The 19,715-nt window shown below is 51.2% G+C and overlaps 1 protein-coding gene across 2 annotated transcripts in view; it reads right to left on the bottom strand.

Moving 5' to 3' along the window:
- Nucleotides 1-19,715, bottom strand: part of LOC119161264 (carboxyl-terminal PDZ ligand of neuronal nitric oxide synthase protein) — a 65,319-nt gene that overhangs the window by 19,545 nt on the left and 26,059 nt on the right. For both annotated transcript variants that reach the window (XM_037413646.2, XM_075879629.1), the window contains one exon: nt 17,811-17,963. In XM_037413646.2, coding sequence (XP_037269543.2) covers nt 17,811-17,963 — 153 coding nt within the window. The remainder of the gene's footprint in view (nt 1-17,810; nt 17,964-19,715) is intronic.

The raw sequence follows: 19,715 nt of genomic DNA, 5'->3' as shown, positions 1-19,715 counted from the left end.
CAAGGCCCTGGACCCTCGGATGACTCAAGAGGACAAAGTGGGTCACCTTCTGAAAGGAATTGCAGTACCTCATCGCGAAGTACAGCTTGGAGTCTGTGAGTGAGGTCATCCAGCACTGCCACACATTTGAAGCCTTACAAGCTTGGTACATCACACCCAAGTTTGGCTACTTGGCGCATGCAACGACTGTCACCAGCGTTGACTTCGTTCCAGCCCCGTCTAACCTCGCGTGAATTATCCGCTAAGTGGTGCAGGAAGAGCTCAACTGACATGAAGCGACGTCTGTTCCATCTCTTCGGCTTCGGGAGCCGCATCTTCCTCCGTGCGATCAGAGTGTGACATTCATCAATGCTGCTTCCGTTGGTGTATACAACGTCGCACCTCGTCCAGTGATACCAAGCCTTGCAAAAAACGCTGTTATGAACTCGCTACATGCTGGGCAGTGCGCTCTCGCCCCCTTTCTGGCCTTCTTCCAAGAGACACATACGCGTAAGACAGACACGCTGGACGCGTCCCTCAGAGATGCTGCGTGCGTGCAACAGCGGGCGGTGCCTTCCTCCTCAAGCGTCTAGGCGCCTATAAAAGGCCAGCGCATCTGGCATGGGAGGCTTCCTCGTTCATATTCTGTACATACGTTGTAAATATAAACGCTTTTTTTCTAAGTTCTGCCTTGTCACTGCCTGGATGCTCCCTGCCTGGCGTTCGCCCTCACAATACGCTACCCAAGAGACCAGCGAGGCCTCTTTCTTCGTAAGAACTGGTTTGCAGCGGTGGGATTGCAGTGGACCTTGCATTGGAGCCAGCTGAAACGTGGAGAACGCAATGGAGCCCATGACTGCAGCAACCTGAGTGTCGGACTTTTCCCCTTTAAGATTTGCCAGGCTTTTAAGGATAGATTCGAAGTTTCAAGCTGGCAGGTTTTCCTTGTTAATATTCAGCCTTTTTGCGTGATATAACTTGGCTATGTTTGATAAAGAATAGACAGGGAGAAAAATCTACAGTCTTGGCTGATCATGGATCTCGATTCTCTACACAAGCCTGAATTATTATTGCTGAGCGCAGAATCGGGAGAGGACGTTGGGAGCACCGTAAGGAAGCCGCACATCATTCAGACATTACTTGCCGCAGAAGTAGATGACAGTGAGCTTTTAGAATACTGGGAATTTTTAAAGAGCGCCAGACGAACAAGGGCAAGAGCCGGGCTGAAGCCAAAGAGCATGAGGCAAACGAAGAAAAGAGGCATGCCGATGAAAAAGAGAGGCTATTGCTTGAGCTCAAATGAAACTGCTTAAATCTTAACTGCTGAAAGTGAAGGCTACTTGCGTTGAAGCGCGCGTCCTAGTTTCAGAGCCACGAGAAAATTTCAGTATGAAGGACCTTGTGCAGCCTTTCCAGGTAGGAGAGGACATCAGAATGTTTCTCGTGAACTTTGAATGAATGTGCCAAAGAATGAAGTTCCTTAAAGCGTCAAGGCCACAGTGCCTGTTAATCATTCAGCCGTGTCAAGTAGCGGACGCAACAGGGAGGCTCAGCACAGAACATTACAAGGACAACAATATTGTAAAATTGAGTCTCCTTAAGAGGTATCGCCTGCCTCCAGAGACATTTCGCCAGCGTTTCCAGAAAGCCACCAAGTCTAAGGTACACTGAGTTCGGGTACAGCTTGAAGCTCATCTTCATGGAAAGGCTCAGAGCGCGGAAGTTTATGGAGACATGGCGAAGGTTGTCGAATGCCTCTTCCTGGAGCAATTTTACAATACGATTCCCGACCCGATGCGCTTATGGATCCTTGACAGGCCCAACGTGACCACAGTTAAAAAAGCTGCGGAGCTCATGGAAGAATACGCGTCGCGCCATGCATCGCAGCAAACTGAAGAGCAGACTCACGACACGTTTTCGAAGCAAGGCGAGAAGAATAGATCCGCAATGTTTTTCAAATGTGATGGGAACGCAAAAGACGCAGAGCCATGGAAAGACGTAGAGCAGACGCCACCTAAAGTTATCGTTAAAGATGAGAAGAACAAACACTTCAAAGCGCAGACATTGATAACGTGCTATAAGTGTCATCAAACGGGTCACTTCTCAGGTTGCCGAAATAAGTGCGTTGTGTTATATGTGTCGGCCGAAGCAGAGAACTTGAGGCTACTTAAACCATTCGTGAAAGAACTCACGGTTAACGGAAAGCGCTGCAGGGTATTTCGAGATTTCGCAGCCACCATCGATGTCGTGCATCCACCTTATGTCAGCGTCAAAGATTTCACTGGTGTGCATGGAGTGTGCATGGATACGACAGGTGGTGCAGGAACATATTGTTTGTCTACCTCTCGCGCGTGTCCATAACCAGGGGCCCTTTGGAGCGTTCACTATTGAGGCTGCTGTTTCGGCTAGACTGCCACCGGAGTATTCCTACCCATTTTCCAATAAATCGGAGAGGCAACTTTGGAAACTGGGAACTAGCTTCGAACAGTGGCAGGATGGCCAACTTATCCCTTTAAAACCTCGAGAACTTGCAAGGAATCAGTGTTATGATTCACCTACCTTGAAAGACGCATGCGGCGCACCCCAGCTGCACACAGATAGCCAGACGCCAGAAAGCGCTGCCGAGCTAGACGCTAGAAATGTTGCTTAGAGCAGGTGCTGCGTTTGCAGGTGAGAAATCTCATTTTGTTCCGCCTGTATCTAGAAAGGCGAGGTGTCATCATCGGCGAAACAGGAGAAGGAAAATTTATCAGGCAAAAACGTACTTCGCTTCAGCCTTGCATGGCTTAAGTCGCTGCTTTGAGTAACAAGATTGCCTGCATGTATTTCGTACTCCAATGTAACGTTTTCCCAAAATAACATTTTCCTTAGAAATCTGAGAATTGAGGTCCTGGTTGATGGGTTGGGCAGTGAATTCTTGTCCCTCTCGCCTGCCAACTTTATTGATTGTTTGAAAATGAGCCTTGCAGGTCTTAGGGTGAATTGTCTGGCGTTTGCGGGCTGTTTTCACAAGGGTGCCTCCAGTGAAGCTTTCAGGACGATGGCGCTTCTGCTGAAATCAAACCCGAGGCCAGAACCATTTCTAGCTCTCCCACACGTCACAAGGAAAGCCAACCATGCAATGGTGTGTTTTGTGTTGTGTCGCCTTATAGTGGTGCGGAGCCTAGGACAAGTGAGCTGCGGCCGATGATATGGAGCCATCAGCTGTTCTGGCCATCTCCAAACGGACACTTCGGATTCCGAAACAGTGACCCTCTGGACAGTGGCTGCAGACCCTTGTCCATCAGGTCATCACCACCCTGGCGGAGATGCTGCTATGAACTCGCTACGCACTGGGCAGGGCTGTCTCGCCCCCTTTGCTGGCCATCTTCCAAGAAACACTGACGCGTCCTTCACCATCAGAGACGACACTGGACGCGTCCCTCAGAGACACTGCGAGCGTCCAGCGGCAGGCAGTGCCCTTTTCCTCGAGTGTCTTGGCACCTATAAAAGACCGGCGCATCTGGTGTTGGAGGCTTCTTTGTCCACGTTCTATACATATGTTGTAAATATAAATGCTTTGTTTCTTTCTGGCTGCCTTTTGCCGTGCCACTGCCTGGATGCTCCTTGCCCGACATTGGCCCTCGCGACACGCTACCCAAGAGACCAGCGGGGCTCTCTCTTTTCATAACAACGGCCATTTCGGTTATGAGGTCTACGACGGCTTCATGCGTGGCACATCTGCAGTTTCTCAACTGTGGGATGGTCATGCCATTTATCCTCCCTCTGGCAATTTCAGCATGTCTCGTGAGCTTCCAATGAGGCGTCTGGGACGATTTTACCCTCAGCACCTTCACATGTCAGCCCCATCGACAGAGCGACCCCGCACTTTTTATCAGCGAAACAATCACCATGGTGAAGCAGCCAACCAGCCTCGCCGGCCCTGATAGCAGGATGTCCTATCTGCCGAATTACCACAACGACTTGCCAGCTTTCGTGCAGAGCTTGACGCTACCGCCTGCACGGCAACACAGGTCTCCATCTCGTCGGTCACGTCTCACGTGCCCACTGCAAGCAAACTAGGCGGCGTAACCGATGGCGGCGTGTTCGCCAGTCATCTTCAGCCCCATTCCCCAATGCCTTCGCCAGTCACCATGCATCACAACAAAATTAGTGTTTTAGTGGACAATGTTGCTACATCAGCCTAAGTAGACATGGGAGCGAGTGTATCTGTCATCAGTATGGATTTCAAAACCAAACTCTGTCGTAAAGTAGTGTTTTGCTGGGACAACACTAACACATTTGGTGCAGTAAGTGGACAATTGCTCCGACCACTTATAAGTGCTCCATGAACGTTTATTTCTTTAACAAGATATATGAAGCAGAATTGGCAGTACTTGCTCACTCTACACAAGGTGTAATTTTTGGCCTCGACTTCCTGCAGTAGTGTGGTGCCACGCTTGACTGTAGGACCGGCTAGCTTTTTCTGCCTTCTCTTGTCGACCGTCTTTTTCACTGTTCGTGCACTCTCGCCGTTCTTGAATATGTCGTCCTCCTGGCACACTCCATATGCAGAGTTTGAGTAGCTGCTGATAGTGTTGACATTGATGCACTTGCTGCTATTGCTGAACCTGTATCTTCGATCATAACAAAGAAAAGTGTGTTCGTACCTCGATGCGTCATCTCTTTGGCCCGCAGAACAACCACACTGTAAGTGTCAAATGTATCTGATGAGTCTGTTGTGCTACCCAGGAGTATGAGGCTTGCATCATTTGAAGTGCATACATGCATGCCTGAAATGTTCGAAAAGTTTATTGACATGGTTTTACACAGCCTAAAATGGGAGATTTGTTTATGCTATCTTGATGACGTGGTAATTTTAGGTCGCACTTTCACAGAACAAAAACCAGCGACTTGAAGTTGTTTTGACGTGCCTTGAGCAGGCTACCCTTACCCTAAATTCAAAGAAATGCCAATTTGGCCAACGAGAGGCGCTAGTGCTCGGACATCTGGTGGACAAGCATGGCATACGGCCACACCCACAGAAGGTTGCCGCAGTGAGCGATTTTCAGCAACCGCAGTCACGACGCGACTTAAGAAGTTTCTTAGATCTTTGTTTGTACTTCCAATGTTTTGTACCTAAATTTGCCAACACTGCATACCCTCTGACCTCATTGCTACGCAAGGGCACGCCTTCCACCTGGACAGCGGATTGCGACTCTTCGTTTAGGCAGCTAAAGTTCATGCTATCTTCCAAATCTATACACCACCATTTTGACCCTTCTGCCACAACGGAAGTGCACACCGATGCAAGTGGAATTGGCCTCGGTGCCATCCTCATCCAGCGTTTTGGTGACGCTGAGCATGCCATTGTGTCAGCCGTTGAAAGGCTGAACGGAATTACACTGTGTGAGAATTGAGGCTAGCCCGCTGCCTTTGCGCGGGCTTTGCCGCCTTTTCTGCCGATTTCATGGCCCGACATGTCTCCCCTCCTTTGCTGTCTGCCGCGCTGGGAGAGCGGAGTGACGTTTAACCCCCTCACCTGGTAGCGGATGTTGACTGTGGTGTCGCGCGCGGAGTCTCCCAAAAAGTTTTCGCACGCTGCGTCGAGAGCGGGCAGACAGATATTCTGCAGGACTGCAAACGGTGAGCCGCGCAATCTTTTCTGTCCGTCAATTCCCGTCGCTCGGGGCTCGTCAAACTTCACTGACGGCGCCTCGCGCCCAAGGCGAACGCTCACCTTTTGTTGCCCCACTGCGTACGCACGGCCGAAGGGCGGTACGGTGTCGTTGTCCTAGTGTGTGGCCTAGCTACGCCGACCCGTCTCCCTCCGAAGCCAACGCGAGCGCCTTTGCCTTCGCTCGAGCAACCGGGCCTTGGTCCCGGTGTCTCCGTGGATCACCTTTACCGCGGAGACGTGCTCGTGGCACCCTGTGTAGTACTTTTATGCCCGTGGCGTGGATTAGCCTATTTGCTTTCCCGCCACACCTTTGCAACGGGCTATACTGCGTTTGGTGCTGCCACAATAAAGTGTTGCGACTTTGAGCAGTATCGTGTTCTCGCCACGGCGACGGTTAACGCGTGCCCTGCGGCTCGCTAAGAACGGACCCACGCTGGTGGCCGAGCTCCTTCGGGATATGTGTACACCACACTGGCGCCCAACACGGTATCGAAAGCTCTAGCTTTTGGCTGCTCTTAGCGAGTCAGTTCGCCTGCGCGAATCGGGCTCGTCGCAACATGGCTGCTTCGCGGGACTCTTGTCCGCTGTCCCTGTTAGCGGATGCCGCGTTGCACAAGGAGGCCATTGCCTCTATTGACGAGAACCCTTCGGCACCCGTCTGTGTCGGCACCCCCTATAGCGGTGATGAGACGAGGCGCCTAGCCGCTCTCTTTGGAGATGGCGCGTCGTTTCGGAATGGGCCTCTTGCCCTACCCGAACGGTACACACAAGCGCCTCTGACTGCTAATGCGCCCTTCGGCATGCATGACAGTTTGTCGGCACAGCGCTCGCAGTCGGTTCCCTGCGGAATTGACAGGGCGCAGGCCTTGGCCCTCGCCGACTTTTGCCCGCCATCAGCCCTGCAACCGACACTTCGAACGCACGCTGAGCAGGCACCTGAATTGTCAATGGCAGCCGCACGAAGTGCACCTTTGGTTCGACAACAGGCCAATCCCACAAGGAGCCTATTTTGCTCTGGGAATGGCGTGCAGGGTGGTGGTCTGTATGAAACCGCCCTACTGATCGAGCTGGGTGACTGCTCACCTCCATAGCTCCCGCTAACGCACCAACGGCTTCCTACGAAGCCGGTGCGATGACGCAGACGTTGCTGCAAAACGCCGTGCAGATGATCCAAGCACTCTCGGGAGCTGTGCAAACGCTTTCGGCTGGTCCGAAAAGCGATCACCCCGCTGTTATGTTGCCTTTGCCAACCTACAGCGGATACGGTGATCAGCTCACCGCCCGAGATTACCTCGACTCTCTGTCACGTTATCAAAGAGCGATGGGTTTGGATGATAAGGTGGTGCTCGAACGTGTTATTCCAGCTGCACTGATTGACACGGCGGCAGTCATTACCGGTTACCGTGCAGCAAACCTCAAGGAGTTTTGTGCGGTCTTTTTGCGCGAATTCCTACCCGCTGACTAGAAAGTAGGATGCGGCAAGAGCTCGAGCTCCGTACACAAGCTCCTGACGAGTCTTTACGGGAGTATGTACGTGCGATGGATGAACTTATTTCTATCGCTGAGCCTCGAATGAGGAGCGCGTCGAACGGGTGATACGGCAGACACATCCGAGTTTTTCGGCATACCTGCGCGGCGGCCGCTTCCGTGACTTGGAGGAGTTGGCCGCAGAGGCGAAGTGCATCCAAGGCGACATTCTCGCCGCGCGTGTCTATCGCCCGCCGCCGCCAGCCAGCGATGCCCTTGAGCCGCGTTGGGCTTGGAGAGGGACCATGACCCTTCCCCAACGGCAACAGCCTCTCGGCGCCGCCTTTGCGGCTGCAACCGGCTGTGCGTGGGAGTTGAGCAATCGCGCTCTTGACCCCTTTACACATGCAAGGCGGGCAGCCTGCGCTGCTTCACCTGAAACCTTCACACAGGGACGCTTTCCGACCCAACGTAATGTGGGAGGTGCGGCTCGCAGAAACGTATCCTGCGATAACGTAGCGAGCCGATCACGACAGCTTGAGGCTGCTTCGTCTGCGAATACAGACCGTGATGGAGTGCGCTGTTACCGCTGCCGTGAACGAGGACACATAGCAAGGGAATGCACCGGATCCAGGCCTCCTGCAAGGCAGGGAAACGGGCTTCCGGGTCGTTCGTGAATGCACGAGCGACCCAACCTTTGCTTCTTCCCTCTGCGTGCAGGGCAAGCACTTTTCTTGCTGATACGCACGCGCCGTTCATTCCGGTCACCATTGCCAGCCGTGAATTTTTGGCTTAGCTGGACACACCTCGTTGTTCGGCGAACAGGTGTTGTCCCACTTGCAGAAGCATTCAGTGCGCTTGCGGGACAGCCGAACGACATTCACCCTTGCGAAAGGCGTGGCCCATTCGGCAGGCGCTGCAAGGTTGACTGTCCGATGGAAAGATCGAATGACACGCTGCCGTCTTGTTCATCTTCCAGGGCTCAATGTTCCAGTGATTCTCGGTCGGGACTTTCTCCTTAAAACCGGTATCGTTGTGGACATTGCGAATGGCAGTTATCGTGATGGCCCATTTTGCCAAGTCAAGCCGTTCATCAGCCCGCCGGCGCTTACCATCGCCTTTGCGGCAGAAGCGTCGGAAACGTGCCCTGCGCAGAGTTCGGGGCCAAACCCCCGCTCAACGCATTCGCCCTCTCACAGTCTCCTTCAGGAACCAGAGGCGCGGCACGAACCGTGTCGTGCGCCAACTCCGGAGTCGTACCCCGGTGTTCTGCGCTCGTCGGCTCGAAACCCCTGTGTGGATCGACCGACACGACAAGAAGAGGCACTACATCCTTTGGTCGCCTGCGCGACTCAGTTGGATGAAGCACAGAAGGCTCGTCTGTCGACACTGTTACGTCAGTACGACGAGCTCTTCACCGATCAACCTGGCTGCACCGATTTAGTGAGCTATGTGATCGAAACTGGTGACGCGCTTCCTTTGAAGTGTAACCCCAGGCCCGTCAGTCTCGCCAAAAGGTAGATTCTCTATGGGTTGCTAGATGACATGCTTGTGGCTGGAATTATTCGCCGCTCGTCTAGCTCCTGGGCGTCTCCAATTGTGCCGGTGCCTAAGAAAGATGGCAGTCATCGCCTTTGCGTCGACTATCGCCGTCTGAATGGAGTGACTCGTAAGGATGCCTATCCGCTCCCCACGATTAACTCCATCGTAGGTAACCTGGGTGATGCACGGTACTTTACCACGCTTGACGCCTCTAAAGGTTACCTACAGGTCCGGATGGATAACCGTGACCAGTGTAAAAGTGCGTTCACGTCCCACAGAGGGTTGTTCGAGTTTACTTGTACGCCCTTTGGTCTTTGCAATGCTTCTGCGACGTTTCAAAGACTCATGGACCGCGTCCTCGGAGAAGCAAAGTGGTCATACTGCATGTGCTACCTCGACGACATCGTGATTTATTCACGAACCTTCGAAGAGCCCTTGGCTCATGTTGCCGATGTACTCGAGAGGGTGAGGACCACCGGGATCACATTAAATCCCACTAAGGTCCAATTAGCGCAGTTCAGTTACTCGGGTTTATGCAGGGCGAAGGCTCCATAGAGCCGGATTGGGAGAAACTTCGAGCTATTCTCGATTTTCCCGTGCCCAAGGACGCACGTAGTCTTCGTCGCTTTTTAGGAAAGGTCAACTTTTATCGTTCCTTCATTCTGTCCTGTGCCCGACTGCAGGCACCCCTGAGCAAACTCTTGGGTAAGTCTGCTGAGTGGCATTGGGGACTTGAGCAGCAGGAGGCGTTTTGCCGACTGTCTAACGCCATAGCGGAGACAGCGCAGCTCAAGCTCCCCGACCTGACCAGACCGTTTGTTGTACAAACTGATGCGAGCGATCTGGGTTTAGGAGCTGTTCTTCTACAGGAATACGATGGCGTGTTGCAGCCGTTGACCTTTGCCAGCCGCTCCTTGGTTTCTGCGAAGAAAAATTATTCCGTGACCGAAAAGGAGTGCCTCGCCATCGTGTTTGCACTGCGGAAGTTTGACGTCTATTTTGATGGGACGAAATTCGTGGTGCAAACGGATCACAGTGCGCTCAGCTGGCTGATGCGGCTCCGCGAGCCTGCCGGCAGGCTGGGGCACTGGGCTCTCCTGATACAGCACTATGACTTTTGAGTGCAGTATCGAAAGGGGAGCACCAACGTGGTAGCTGACGCGCTATCTTGTGCCCCATTGTCGGCCGAGGACCTTGATCCCTGTGCAACAGCCGCTAGCGGTGCCTTAGCACATGTGAGCATCGGGCGCGAAACAGCAGCTTTGCCACCATTCAGCAAGACGGGTGAGTCCCCATGCGGACAAACCTTAGCTGCTAACCAGGTAAGCGGCGCACCGTGAAGCGGCCGAGCGGGGGAGCTTTCCGAAGGCCACTAGGCCGAGAGGGAACCCGTAACGCAGACTCAAGCGGTTGTTTCTGCGATCCAGAGTGGGCACGATACCAGACTCCCCCATTTTGGGAGAATGGGAATCACTTTGAACAGAGAAGAGCTTCTGAAGGCCCAGCAAAGTGACCCGTTTTGTCGCGAAATGTGCGACGGTCTCAGAGATGGAGCGCCGTGACGCTGCTTGTCCTGCAGCGGGCGCCGATAGCGACTGTCTCGACGAGACGGAGCGCCGTGACGCTGCTTGCCCTGCAGCGGGCGCGAATAGGGGGCTCGAACCAGCGTGTGTCACTGAGTCCCCGGCGGATTCATATTTGCTGGACCATGACGGGCTCCAGCTGAAGTATATAGCCACTGAGGACGAGTCCATCGACCCGTTTAAGGTGGTCATGCCCAAAAGTCTGAGAGCCGCAATGTTGCGATCCTCTCACGACGAACCCATGGCTGGTCACCTGAACGGCTCGAAAGTTTTTGCAAAACTGAGCCGCGTTGTGACCTGGCCCGGCATAAAGCGAGATATTTTTCGCTATTGCCGTTCTTGCCGCGTCTGTCAAACGGTGAAGTCAAGGGGTGGCAAACCGCCCGGTCTGATAAAACCGATTGTCAGTGAGCGTCCGTGGCAAAAGGCCACCTGCGATCTAATGGGACCATTTCCCAGAAGTACGCAGGAATTCATTCACCTGATGGTAGTCGTTGATCACTTTTCGAAACGGGTGGAACTTTTCCCACTTCCGAAGATGACAGCGCGAGCGGCGCTTGAGAAGCTGCAGGAAGTGTCTTGCCGGTTCGGCTTCCCGGAAAGGCTCATCACCGACAATGCTTCGTATTTCACCGCTCGGGTGTTTGGTGTCACGTGCCGTTCCCTCGGAATCGATCACTGCACCACTTCACCCTACCATCCCCAGTCCAATTTGACGGAGCGCGTCAATCGTACGCTCAAACCGATGTTGGCGGCCTTTGCCGAAAGTCAAAGGGACTGGGCAGACCATTTCAGTGAGCTCGCGTTCGCTATTCGAACATCCGAGAGTCGCTCAACTAGGTTCCTCGCCCGCCTTCTTAAATTTTGGAAGGGAGTTGGCAAATCCGGTGACCAGTGTCACTCAATGCCAGCTCGAGGACAAGGAGGCACCGGCAGACTGCTCAGCTTACGTGACTGCTCAGACTGCTCTGCTTACACTTCGGGACAGACTTTGTCGAGCTTTCTGCAAAGCAAGGCAAAGTTTGGCGTCGGCCAGGGCTCAGCAGAAGGCCCAATATGACCTCAAGAATCGCGACCTAGTTTTTGAGGTAGGCGATCTTGTCCTGAAGCGTAACCACTCTCTAAGGGATGCCAGTAAGGGGTTCTCAACCTCGCTCGCTCCTGAGTGGCTTGGTCAGTACCGAGTGGAAAAAGTTTGCACTCCACTCACATACTTGCTGAAAGATCCCCATTTGGGAAAACTCACCCGTGCCGATATCGCAGACCTGAAACCCTTTGTCTCACGGTTTGACAAGCTCGCGCCAGAACCCTGCGGCACTTCGCACAAGCAACGGGGCACCCCCGGAGCGGCGGACCGCATTCGGACCCCGCGCCAGTATAATCTGAGAAAGCGGTCACCTTTGTGATTTCGCGCCGGACGGCGGACTTCTCCGCAACCGAAGGCCCTCAGTTTACAGTTTGGTCTCTGTAGGCTGGCTTCTTTCAGACCACTGCTTGGAAAGGAGCCAGCCCCGCCAGTTGCTGCAAGTGCTTTATTATAGTTTTCATTCCTGTCTAGCGTTCATGTGGTAGCTTCTTTTTTTTTTTTACATCAAACCCTCTAAGAAAGCGTCTCTTCTGCATGACTCTCTTTTTCTTTCCCCTCCTGTTTTTTTTTTTTTTTTTTGCTCTCCGCGCCGTGCGCTGAACTATCTCCACTGGCGAGCGCGATGTGCTGGTGGAGGGGGACCCACATAACGACGAATCAGTGTCAGTGGCGTGTGTGCTGGTGCCGTGATTGGGGAAAGGGCGTGATGTGAAGTGACGTAAGTGATTGTGCGCGCTGTGAGTGGAGTTTGATCACCGACAGGGGGGTCACCACGGCTGCGAGTCTGCGCGGCCTCTCAGTTTGAAATCGACGACGCCGACCACAAGTGGTGTTTTTCCCGTTCAGCCTTCCGGCATGTCTACCGCTCCGGCGAAGTCAAGGTCGCCTGCCTGCCGGCAGGAGGCGAGGAAGGCAGGGACGCGGCGGGCGCGCAAATCACCCTAGCCCGCGGCCCCGGCGCCTCCATGCGCGAAGAAGCAACTATGAAGCGTGGCCACTTGGACGTGGCAGGAACACCAAGATGCGCCCAAGTGCTTAGTGAGCGATTTGCAGTGGAAGGCTCAGCGGCGAGTGCGACGTGAAACTGCCCTTGATAAGGTGCCGTTGCCATTCCGCGGCCACACGATCACAGAGCACGACGTACTTGCGCGAGGTGCCCGGCTACCAGACCCACCTGGGGTGCGTGTGTGTTCATTGTGCGGGGTCAACGTATACGCCAAAAGCTATTTTCGGGGAAGCCTCCACGCAGGAAAAGCCCTGGTGGCGCGAGCCTCCAGATGTAGCAAGACGACGCCGACCTCGTCCATGCCACCCACGGCGCTCCCCGACGAAGACCTAGCTGTTCTGTGTTGGGAAAGAATGCGCGAAAACCCGGGCTTCGCGGCCCTCGTTGGCCCAGGGATTCCGTCGGCTGACGCATTTGCGCCGGACGGTAACGGCAACGGCGACACCAGCGCAGACTTCCTCATCAGTTTTGATGAAGACTTTATTTGACTTTGTGTGTGTCTGTTTATTTCCCTCGTATTACCGTGTTCGTTCATGAGTTCTTGTATTTTCGCGATTCGTTTCTTTTTTTTTCTTCCTTTTATGAACATAAAGCTCATGTTTGTTGTACCTTTAAAGCATTTTCCTTGTAGTTTGTGCTGCAGCAACTGGGTCAGGAGAGGCCACTGTCTTGCTCATAGCAGTGTCATTTTAACTGCATGGGTGACGTCCGGCTGCCTTTTGCAGACCGGTAAAGGGCATATTTAGGAGAGGGGGATGTGGGAATTGAGGCTAGCCCGCTGCCTTTGCGCGGGCTTTGCCGCCTTTTCTGCCGTTCCCATGTCCCGACATGTCTCCCCTTCTTTGCTGCCTGCCGCGCTGGGGGAGCGGAGTGACGTTTAACCCCCTCACCCGGTAGCGAATGTTGACTGTGGCGCCGCGTCGGAAGCTGGCAGACAGATACTCTCCGGGACTGCAAACGGTGAGCCACGCAATCTTTTCCGTCCGTCGACTCCCGTCGCTCGGGGCTCGTCGGACTTCGCTGACGGCGCCTCGCGCCTGAGGCGAACGCTCACCTTTTGTTGCCCCACTGCGTACGCGCGGCCGAAGGGCAGTACAGTGTCGGTGTCCTAGTGCGTGGCCTAGCTACGCCGACCCGTCTCCCTCCGAAGCCAACGCGAGCGCCTTTGCCCTCGCTCGAGCGACCGGGCCTTGGTCCCGGTGTCTCCGTGGATCACCTTTACCGTGGAGACGTGCTCGTGGCACCCTGTGTAGTACTTTTATGCCCGTGGCGTGGATTAGCCTATTTGCTTTCCCGCCACGCCTTTGCAACGGGCTATACTGCGTTTGGTGCTGCCACAATAAAGTGTTGCGACTTTGAGCAGTATCGTGTTCTCGCCACGGCGACGGTTAACGCGTGCCCTGCGGCTCGCTAAGAACGGACCCACGCTGGTGGTCGTACTCCTTCGGGATACGTGTACACCACACTGGCGCCCCAACAACTGTAACGGAGCAAGAGTGTCTCGCTGTAGTTTTTGCTGTCTAGATGTTCCGCCCATATCTCTACGGCCATCACTTCATGACTGTTACCGAGCATCATTCACTATGTTCATTAGTTGGTCTCCGTGACACGTCTAGTCAACTTACTCGGTGGGTGCTACGCTTGCAGGAATTTGACTTTGCAGCATAGCTCGGCATACTCACTCATGACTACACTCACTCAAACTCATTTGAACGTGGTGAGTGTGAGTGAGTACTGATGAGTGTGAGTAGGAGTTAGTAGAACGTCGAGTACTCATGAGTATGAGTAAGAGTGAGTATGAACGTGAGTGAGTATTCATGAGTGTGAGTAGGAGTGAGTATGAACGTGAATGAGTATTCTGAGTGTGAGTAGGAGTCAGTATGAACATGAGTGAGTACTCCGAGTGTGAGTAGGACTGAGTATGAACGTGAGTGAGTATTGTGTGAGTAGGAGTGAGCATGAACATGAGTGAGTACTTTGAGCATGAGTATGAGGGAGTATGAACGTGAGTGAGTACTCATGATAGGGAGTAGAAGTGAGTTTGAACGTGAGTAAGGGCTAATCAGTGTGAGTATCCTTGTGTACGAAGAGTATTCATGAGTGTGAGTAGGGTTGAGGGAGGGCTCACCATTGAGAGCTCGTGAGTGTGAGTAGGAGTGAGTAAGAACGTGAGTGAGTACTCTGAGCAGTGGCGTAGCCAGGGGGTAGCCAGGGGGTAGCACATTAGGCACGTCTCCTCCCCCCCCTCCCCGAAATATTTTTCGCCGTGGCATAGAGAGCGAAATATGGCCGCCATTATAAGAGGGTGCCCTTCCCGAAATCAAGGTGGTGCCCCCGGAAAGAATTTCTGGCTACGCGCCCGACTCCGAGTGTGAAAAGGAGAGAGTATGAGCGTGAGTGTGAGTAGAAGTGAGTTTGAACATGAGTGAGTACTCATGAGTGTGAGTATTCGTAAGTATGAACCACTGAGCAAGAAAGACAAGAGGGGAAACTCTGGGCCAGCGCGAGCGTGCTCCGTGATAATGTCACCCTGGGAGAGGAGGTTGGCGAACGTGCACGCAGCGATCCCTGCGGTAAAAAACTCCTAGTTTTACGCCGCCGGAGGAGAGCGCACGCGCCTGCGGTCTCCAACACGTCCGAGTCTCGTCTGCTATAACTGCCTCTCACCGACTCCATAGGTGCTACTGGATGCAGCTATGAAAGTTTTTCGCCGGCGTGGTTATTATTATTATTTGGTTTTAGTACATAGAGAACACGAAACAGAGGAAATAGGGAGAGAACAGGCTGACAACTGCCACCTATAGGGGCACAAAGCCTGCCTGCTCCTTCGGGAAGGGGAGGCATAGAGGAAATAAGGGAAGAAAGAAGGACAGAGAAGAGGAAAGTTTGAAAAAAAAGGGGGGGGGGGGAACACGCACACACACAAAAAAATGAAATAGTCACATAAAGAATGTCTATAAAGGTATTGATCGGACATTACACTGCAGCACGAAGGAGCGGGGCTTTCGACTGTTCATACTATTTTTAGTGAAGGTCGTCGAGAACTGGGACGAGCGCCTCCAAAAGCTGTTCTGCGGCTAGTGCGGCTGGTGTCTGGAGACCGGTAATCAGTGATCTAATGAGATTGATCAGCATCTTAAGTAGATTGATGAGCTGGGCATCGTCTTCAACAGAGTCCGTTTTGTTTGCGATCTTTTCCACTGTAGGCGGGGCCTTAGTAGAAGCTGCTTCTGACGCTTTGCGAGAAGGGATCTTTTCAGAGACTGCCTCTGACACTGTGGTAGCGCCGGCCACGATGTTGCCGAGAGGAAGAAGTTCCGTTTCTGCTCTCTCCTCTGAGGTACGTTTTTAGTGCCATACTTCAGAAGTGTAGATACATCAGTTTTGCCTTCTACAGCGGGTGGCCGTGTAATGCGGTTGAGAGTCTTTTCTCCTGATGCTACATCTTTGGCTCTTTTCTTCAGAACCTTCAATTTTTTTCTTCAGGGTGCGACGAAAAACAAAGCGAAGCTAAAGGCCATTTGGCCTGACGTGGCTTCGCTACGCGAAAAAAGTTCAGCGAACAGTGCTACATTGAATAATAATTATCACAATACGAGGAGCAGCATAATAACAGAAACACAGAAATAGCATAAAAGCAAAAATAGGTGACATATAAGTACAAAAAATAGGCTGCATAGACACACAACACATAGACATTTTACGTCGTGCTTTCCGCCCCATTTGGCACAAACCAAAACACTTGTGGAGAAACTCTGCACATGTCCAACCTTCGGGCATTTACGACACTGTAAGGGCCTTGATACGAAAGGTCGAACTGGGTATCGCACTAAACCAGCCTTTATGTGATGAGGACACAGGGGTTTCGCCAAAACGTATCACCGCGTTCAAGGTAGACTATACTGACCTAGAATGAGAAGGACTATGGAAAAGTATGTGGCCAGTTGTGACAAATGCCAACAATTCAAGCGCCCAAACACTGCCCCGGTCAGACTCCTTCGCCCTTTGACAACACCCTCAACACCTTTCGAAATGGTGGGAGTGGGTCTTGTAGGCGCTTTCCCGAGCTCATCAAACAACAACTGTTGGGTCATCCTTTGTATTGACCACCTGACAAGTTATGCAGAGACCGCAGCAATGCCAACAGCCACGGCAATCAATGTTTCGAGCTTCCCTCCGTCTACAGTCATACTTCGCCATGGACCACCTCACATTATTGTGATAGTGGACGCCGGTTCATTGCTGACGTGGTTGAAGAGCTCTTGCGATCTCTGCGATTATCAATTTCACCACGCAACCCCTTATTACCCGCAGACAAATTGTCTCGTTGAGTGCACGAACAGAATGCTCACCAATACGATTTGTATGTACGTCAATTCAAGGCACAAGAATTGGGATCCTCCCCTTTATTATGTACGCTTACAACTCGGCGAGGCATAAAGCCGCTGGCTACAGCCCCTTCTATCTATATTACGTTCGACCACCCCGACTCTTCCTTGACACCATTCTGCCATTTTATACTCATGCGGATCTTTCTATTGCCCAAACTCTTCGTCGTGCAGAGGAAGCATGGCGTGTAGCTCACCTTTGTAGTTGGCATCCCAAAACCATTCCAAGATCACCTACGATTCATGGCACAAGGACGTGTCTTAAGAGAAGGGCGACATAGTTTGACTCTGGACGCCGCTTCGCAAGCGTGGCCTGTGTCAAAAGTTTCTGGCACGATACACCGGCCCCTTCATCATCATTGATCGCCTCAGTGAAATGACGTACTCGATAGCTCATCTTCTAAATCACGGCTACCGTCCTCGGCAGACGCATCTTGTTCACGTCGCGCACTTAAAGCGCTGTCATCCACACGACTCCGTGTTTGCATAGTCGTTACTCGCCCAGCGGGCTTCGTCTGAGGAGAAAGAAGGACTAAGCTAATGCGACAGACAGGCAGAACAAAAAGAAGAGGAGGGTGGAGAGCGCTTGTTTTGCGAATGTATCGGTGCTGGGCGGCAGCCATTCAGCCCCTTTTTCCATCGGCCCATCTTCAAATAAACATCTTTTATTGTAACAATATATATATATAAGGAAGAGAGAGAGAAAGTTGGAAAAGCATAAGACACCCTCACCCCAAGGAAAATGAAAATTTGACTTGACGCCTATGCACAAATGTGTGTTTGCATTGACTTTTCCCATTGAAGCAGATACTGAAAAGCTGTAGGCTTTGTCACAAAGGCACAATTAATACAAATTCTGTTCAAAATACTCAAACATTATACAAACTTTAAATGTCATAAAACCAACAAAAACACCTGAAAAATTTTTTTCTGTGATGCTGTACCACAGATAACCTTCAGCAGTAAAAAAAAATGAGGAAAGGAAGGGAAATTCTTTTAACCCCGTACCAAGAGGGTTCCCAGCCATGGCGTTGTAACATTGCAGGACAGAATGACGTAAGACGCAGAAGTGCCACTCATGGCAGTACAAGCATATCACCTGAAGTGGGGACGGCGACAGGTCGGGCTGCAGATGGTCAGTTTTGCCTTCAAGTCTGTTTATCTTTTTTTCCAGCTCCTGGATGTGTTTCACCAACAGATGAATGTGCTGCAGCAGCTCCCGATTGTGCACAATTAGCTGCTGATTCTGTGACTGTAGATGAGAATAAGAAAACAGAATATGTTGGCTTGCTTTTCAGAGTTTGCTAGCTCCACTACACATACAGTTGCCCTCTAAACTAGGGAATTGAACAGATTATTTCACAAGCTGAATTTTAAAAATGATAAAAAATGTCTAAACAGATTATTGCTTCATTTGACAGTGTTCACACATGAGCCATGTGTGTGCGAAATCTGATACCAAATTAAACGCACAAAACCATGCACACCCAAATGTAAAAAAAAAGAAAAAAAGGTGGTATGTTTTCATAAGAAATAAGGTGCAAATAATATGAAACTTTATCATAAAATATTATAAATTTATTTACACTGACGCCTAATGCTGCCAACCTGGGGCAGCTTTTTAACCCTTCTTGTGGTCTTGAATAGTAATTGTCACACTTCCTGTCCGCCTCAGTGCACCAGTGGCTAGTGTGCTCGGCTACTGACTTGAAGGTCGCGGGTTCGATCGTGGCTGCGGCGGTCGCATTTCAATGGAGGCGAAATGGTAGAGGCCCGTGTACTATGCGATGTCAGTGAACATCAAAGAACACCAGATGGTCAAAATATCTGGAGCTCTACACTATGGCGTCTCTCATAATGGTATCTTGGTTTTCAGACATAAAACTCCACATACTATTCTTATTATTATTATTATTACTTTCACATTCCTTACAGTCTGCATTGGTTTATATGTATTCCATATTTCTCGAGCCACTCCAACACAACTGCACCTGTAACGTTGGCAAATCCCAAGGCTAACAACTTCCTATAAAAACTTAATATGCCACCCCCTTATAATGACAATGGTGATGAGAATGACAATGACTCTCTTATGCTGGCAGTAGCATAAAGCTGTCGCTAACACCATAAACAAGGTTTCAATTTTGTTTACATATTTATGATACAAGGAACTTTCAGAAGAGTTGTGAAAAAGGTGTACATTAGAATTGAGTAACTGTAGCCATCATTCATTGCGAGCTACCATTTTCGTTTTGAAATCTGTGAAAAACCAGTGTCTTTCGTTCATTTGCTGTTCGCCAAGTGCTTCCAAGACAGGCGTCACTGACACCCAAATGTCCTGTGCACACCTACGAAAAATGACACCCTTTAAACACAATGCAAATGTGAACTCTGCTGCCTGAGCATAACCTCTCAGAAAATCTTAGGTTTCTGAACTTGAAAACATTTCATTTGACAACACCACAAAAAACAAACAAGGAGAGATTAGCTTGCAATGGTATGCATATATTCACTACGTGTTACTATGTGGGTAACAAATAAAACCAGTCTTACTGGAGCTTTGCATGCAGAATACTTCTGAAGGCATGCAAGCAAATAAATGGGCTATGCTTCTTGAGCCCAACTTGAACATGTGACAATGAAGGTAAACATCCTTAAAAAAGGCCATGTGCCCATACATCTGAACATGTGCCCGTCAACTTGCTTGCATAACAATCCCTCGCATTTTACCCAACATTGCTAACAAAGCACATCATAACTACTCAGGTAAGACATAACTTCTCTGGAATGACATTCTCTTTTTTTTTTCGGTCATTTTGTATCACAAAAGTGAAAAAGCAGATCAGCGAAAAATAAATGAATCCAGTCAGTTGTTGGCCCAATCACTCAGACTTGGAAGAACACCATGATTACAGAATAGTAATGCCTCAAAATCAGACACAGACGAAGTACTAGCCATTCACAATGGCACTAATGCTCAGAGAGAAACCCTGCAAAGCACCTA

This window comes from Rhipicephalus microplus, chromosome X (assembly GCF_043290135.1).
Source record: "Rhipicephalus microplus isolate Deutch F79 chromosome X, USDA_Rmic, whole genome shotgun sequence".
Classification (NCBI taxonomy): domain Eukaryota; kingdom Metazoa; phylum Arthropoda; class Arachnida; order Ixodida; family Ixodidae; genus Rhipicephalus; species Rhipicephalus microplus.
The sequence above is the reverse complement of the archived record's forward strand: the minus strand, read 5'-3'. Positions and strand labels throughout refer to the sequence as shown.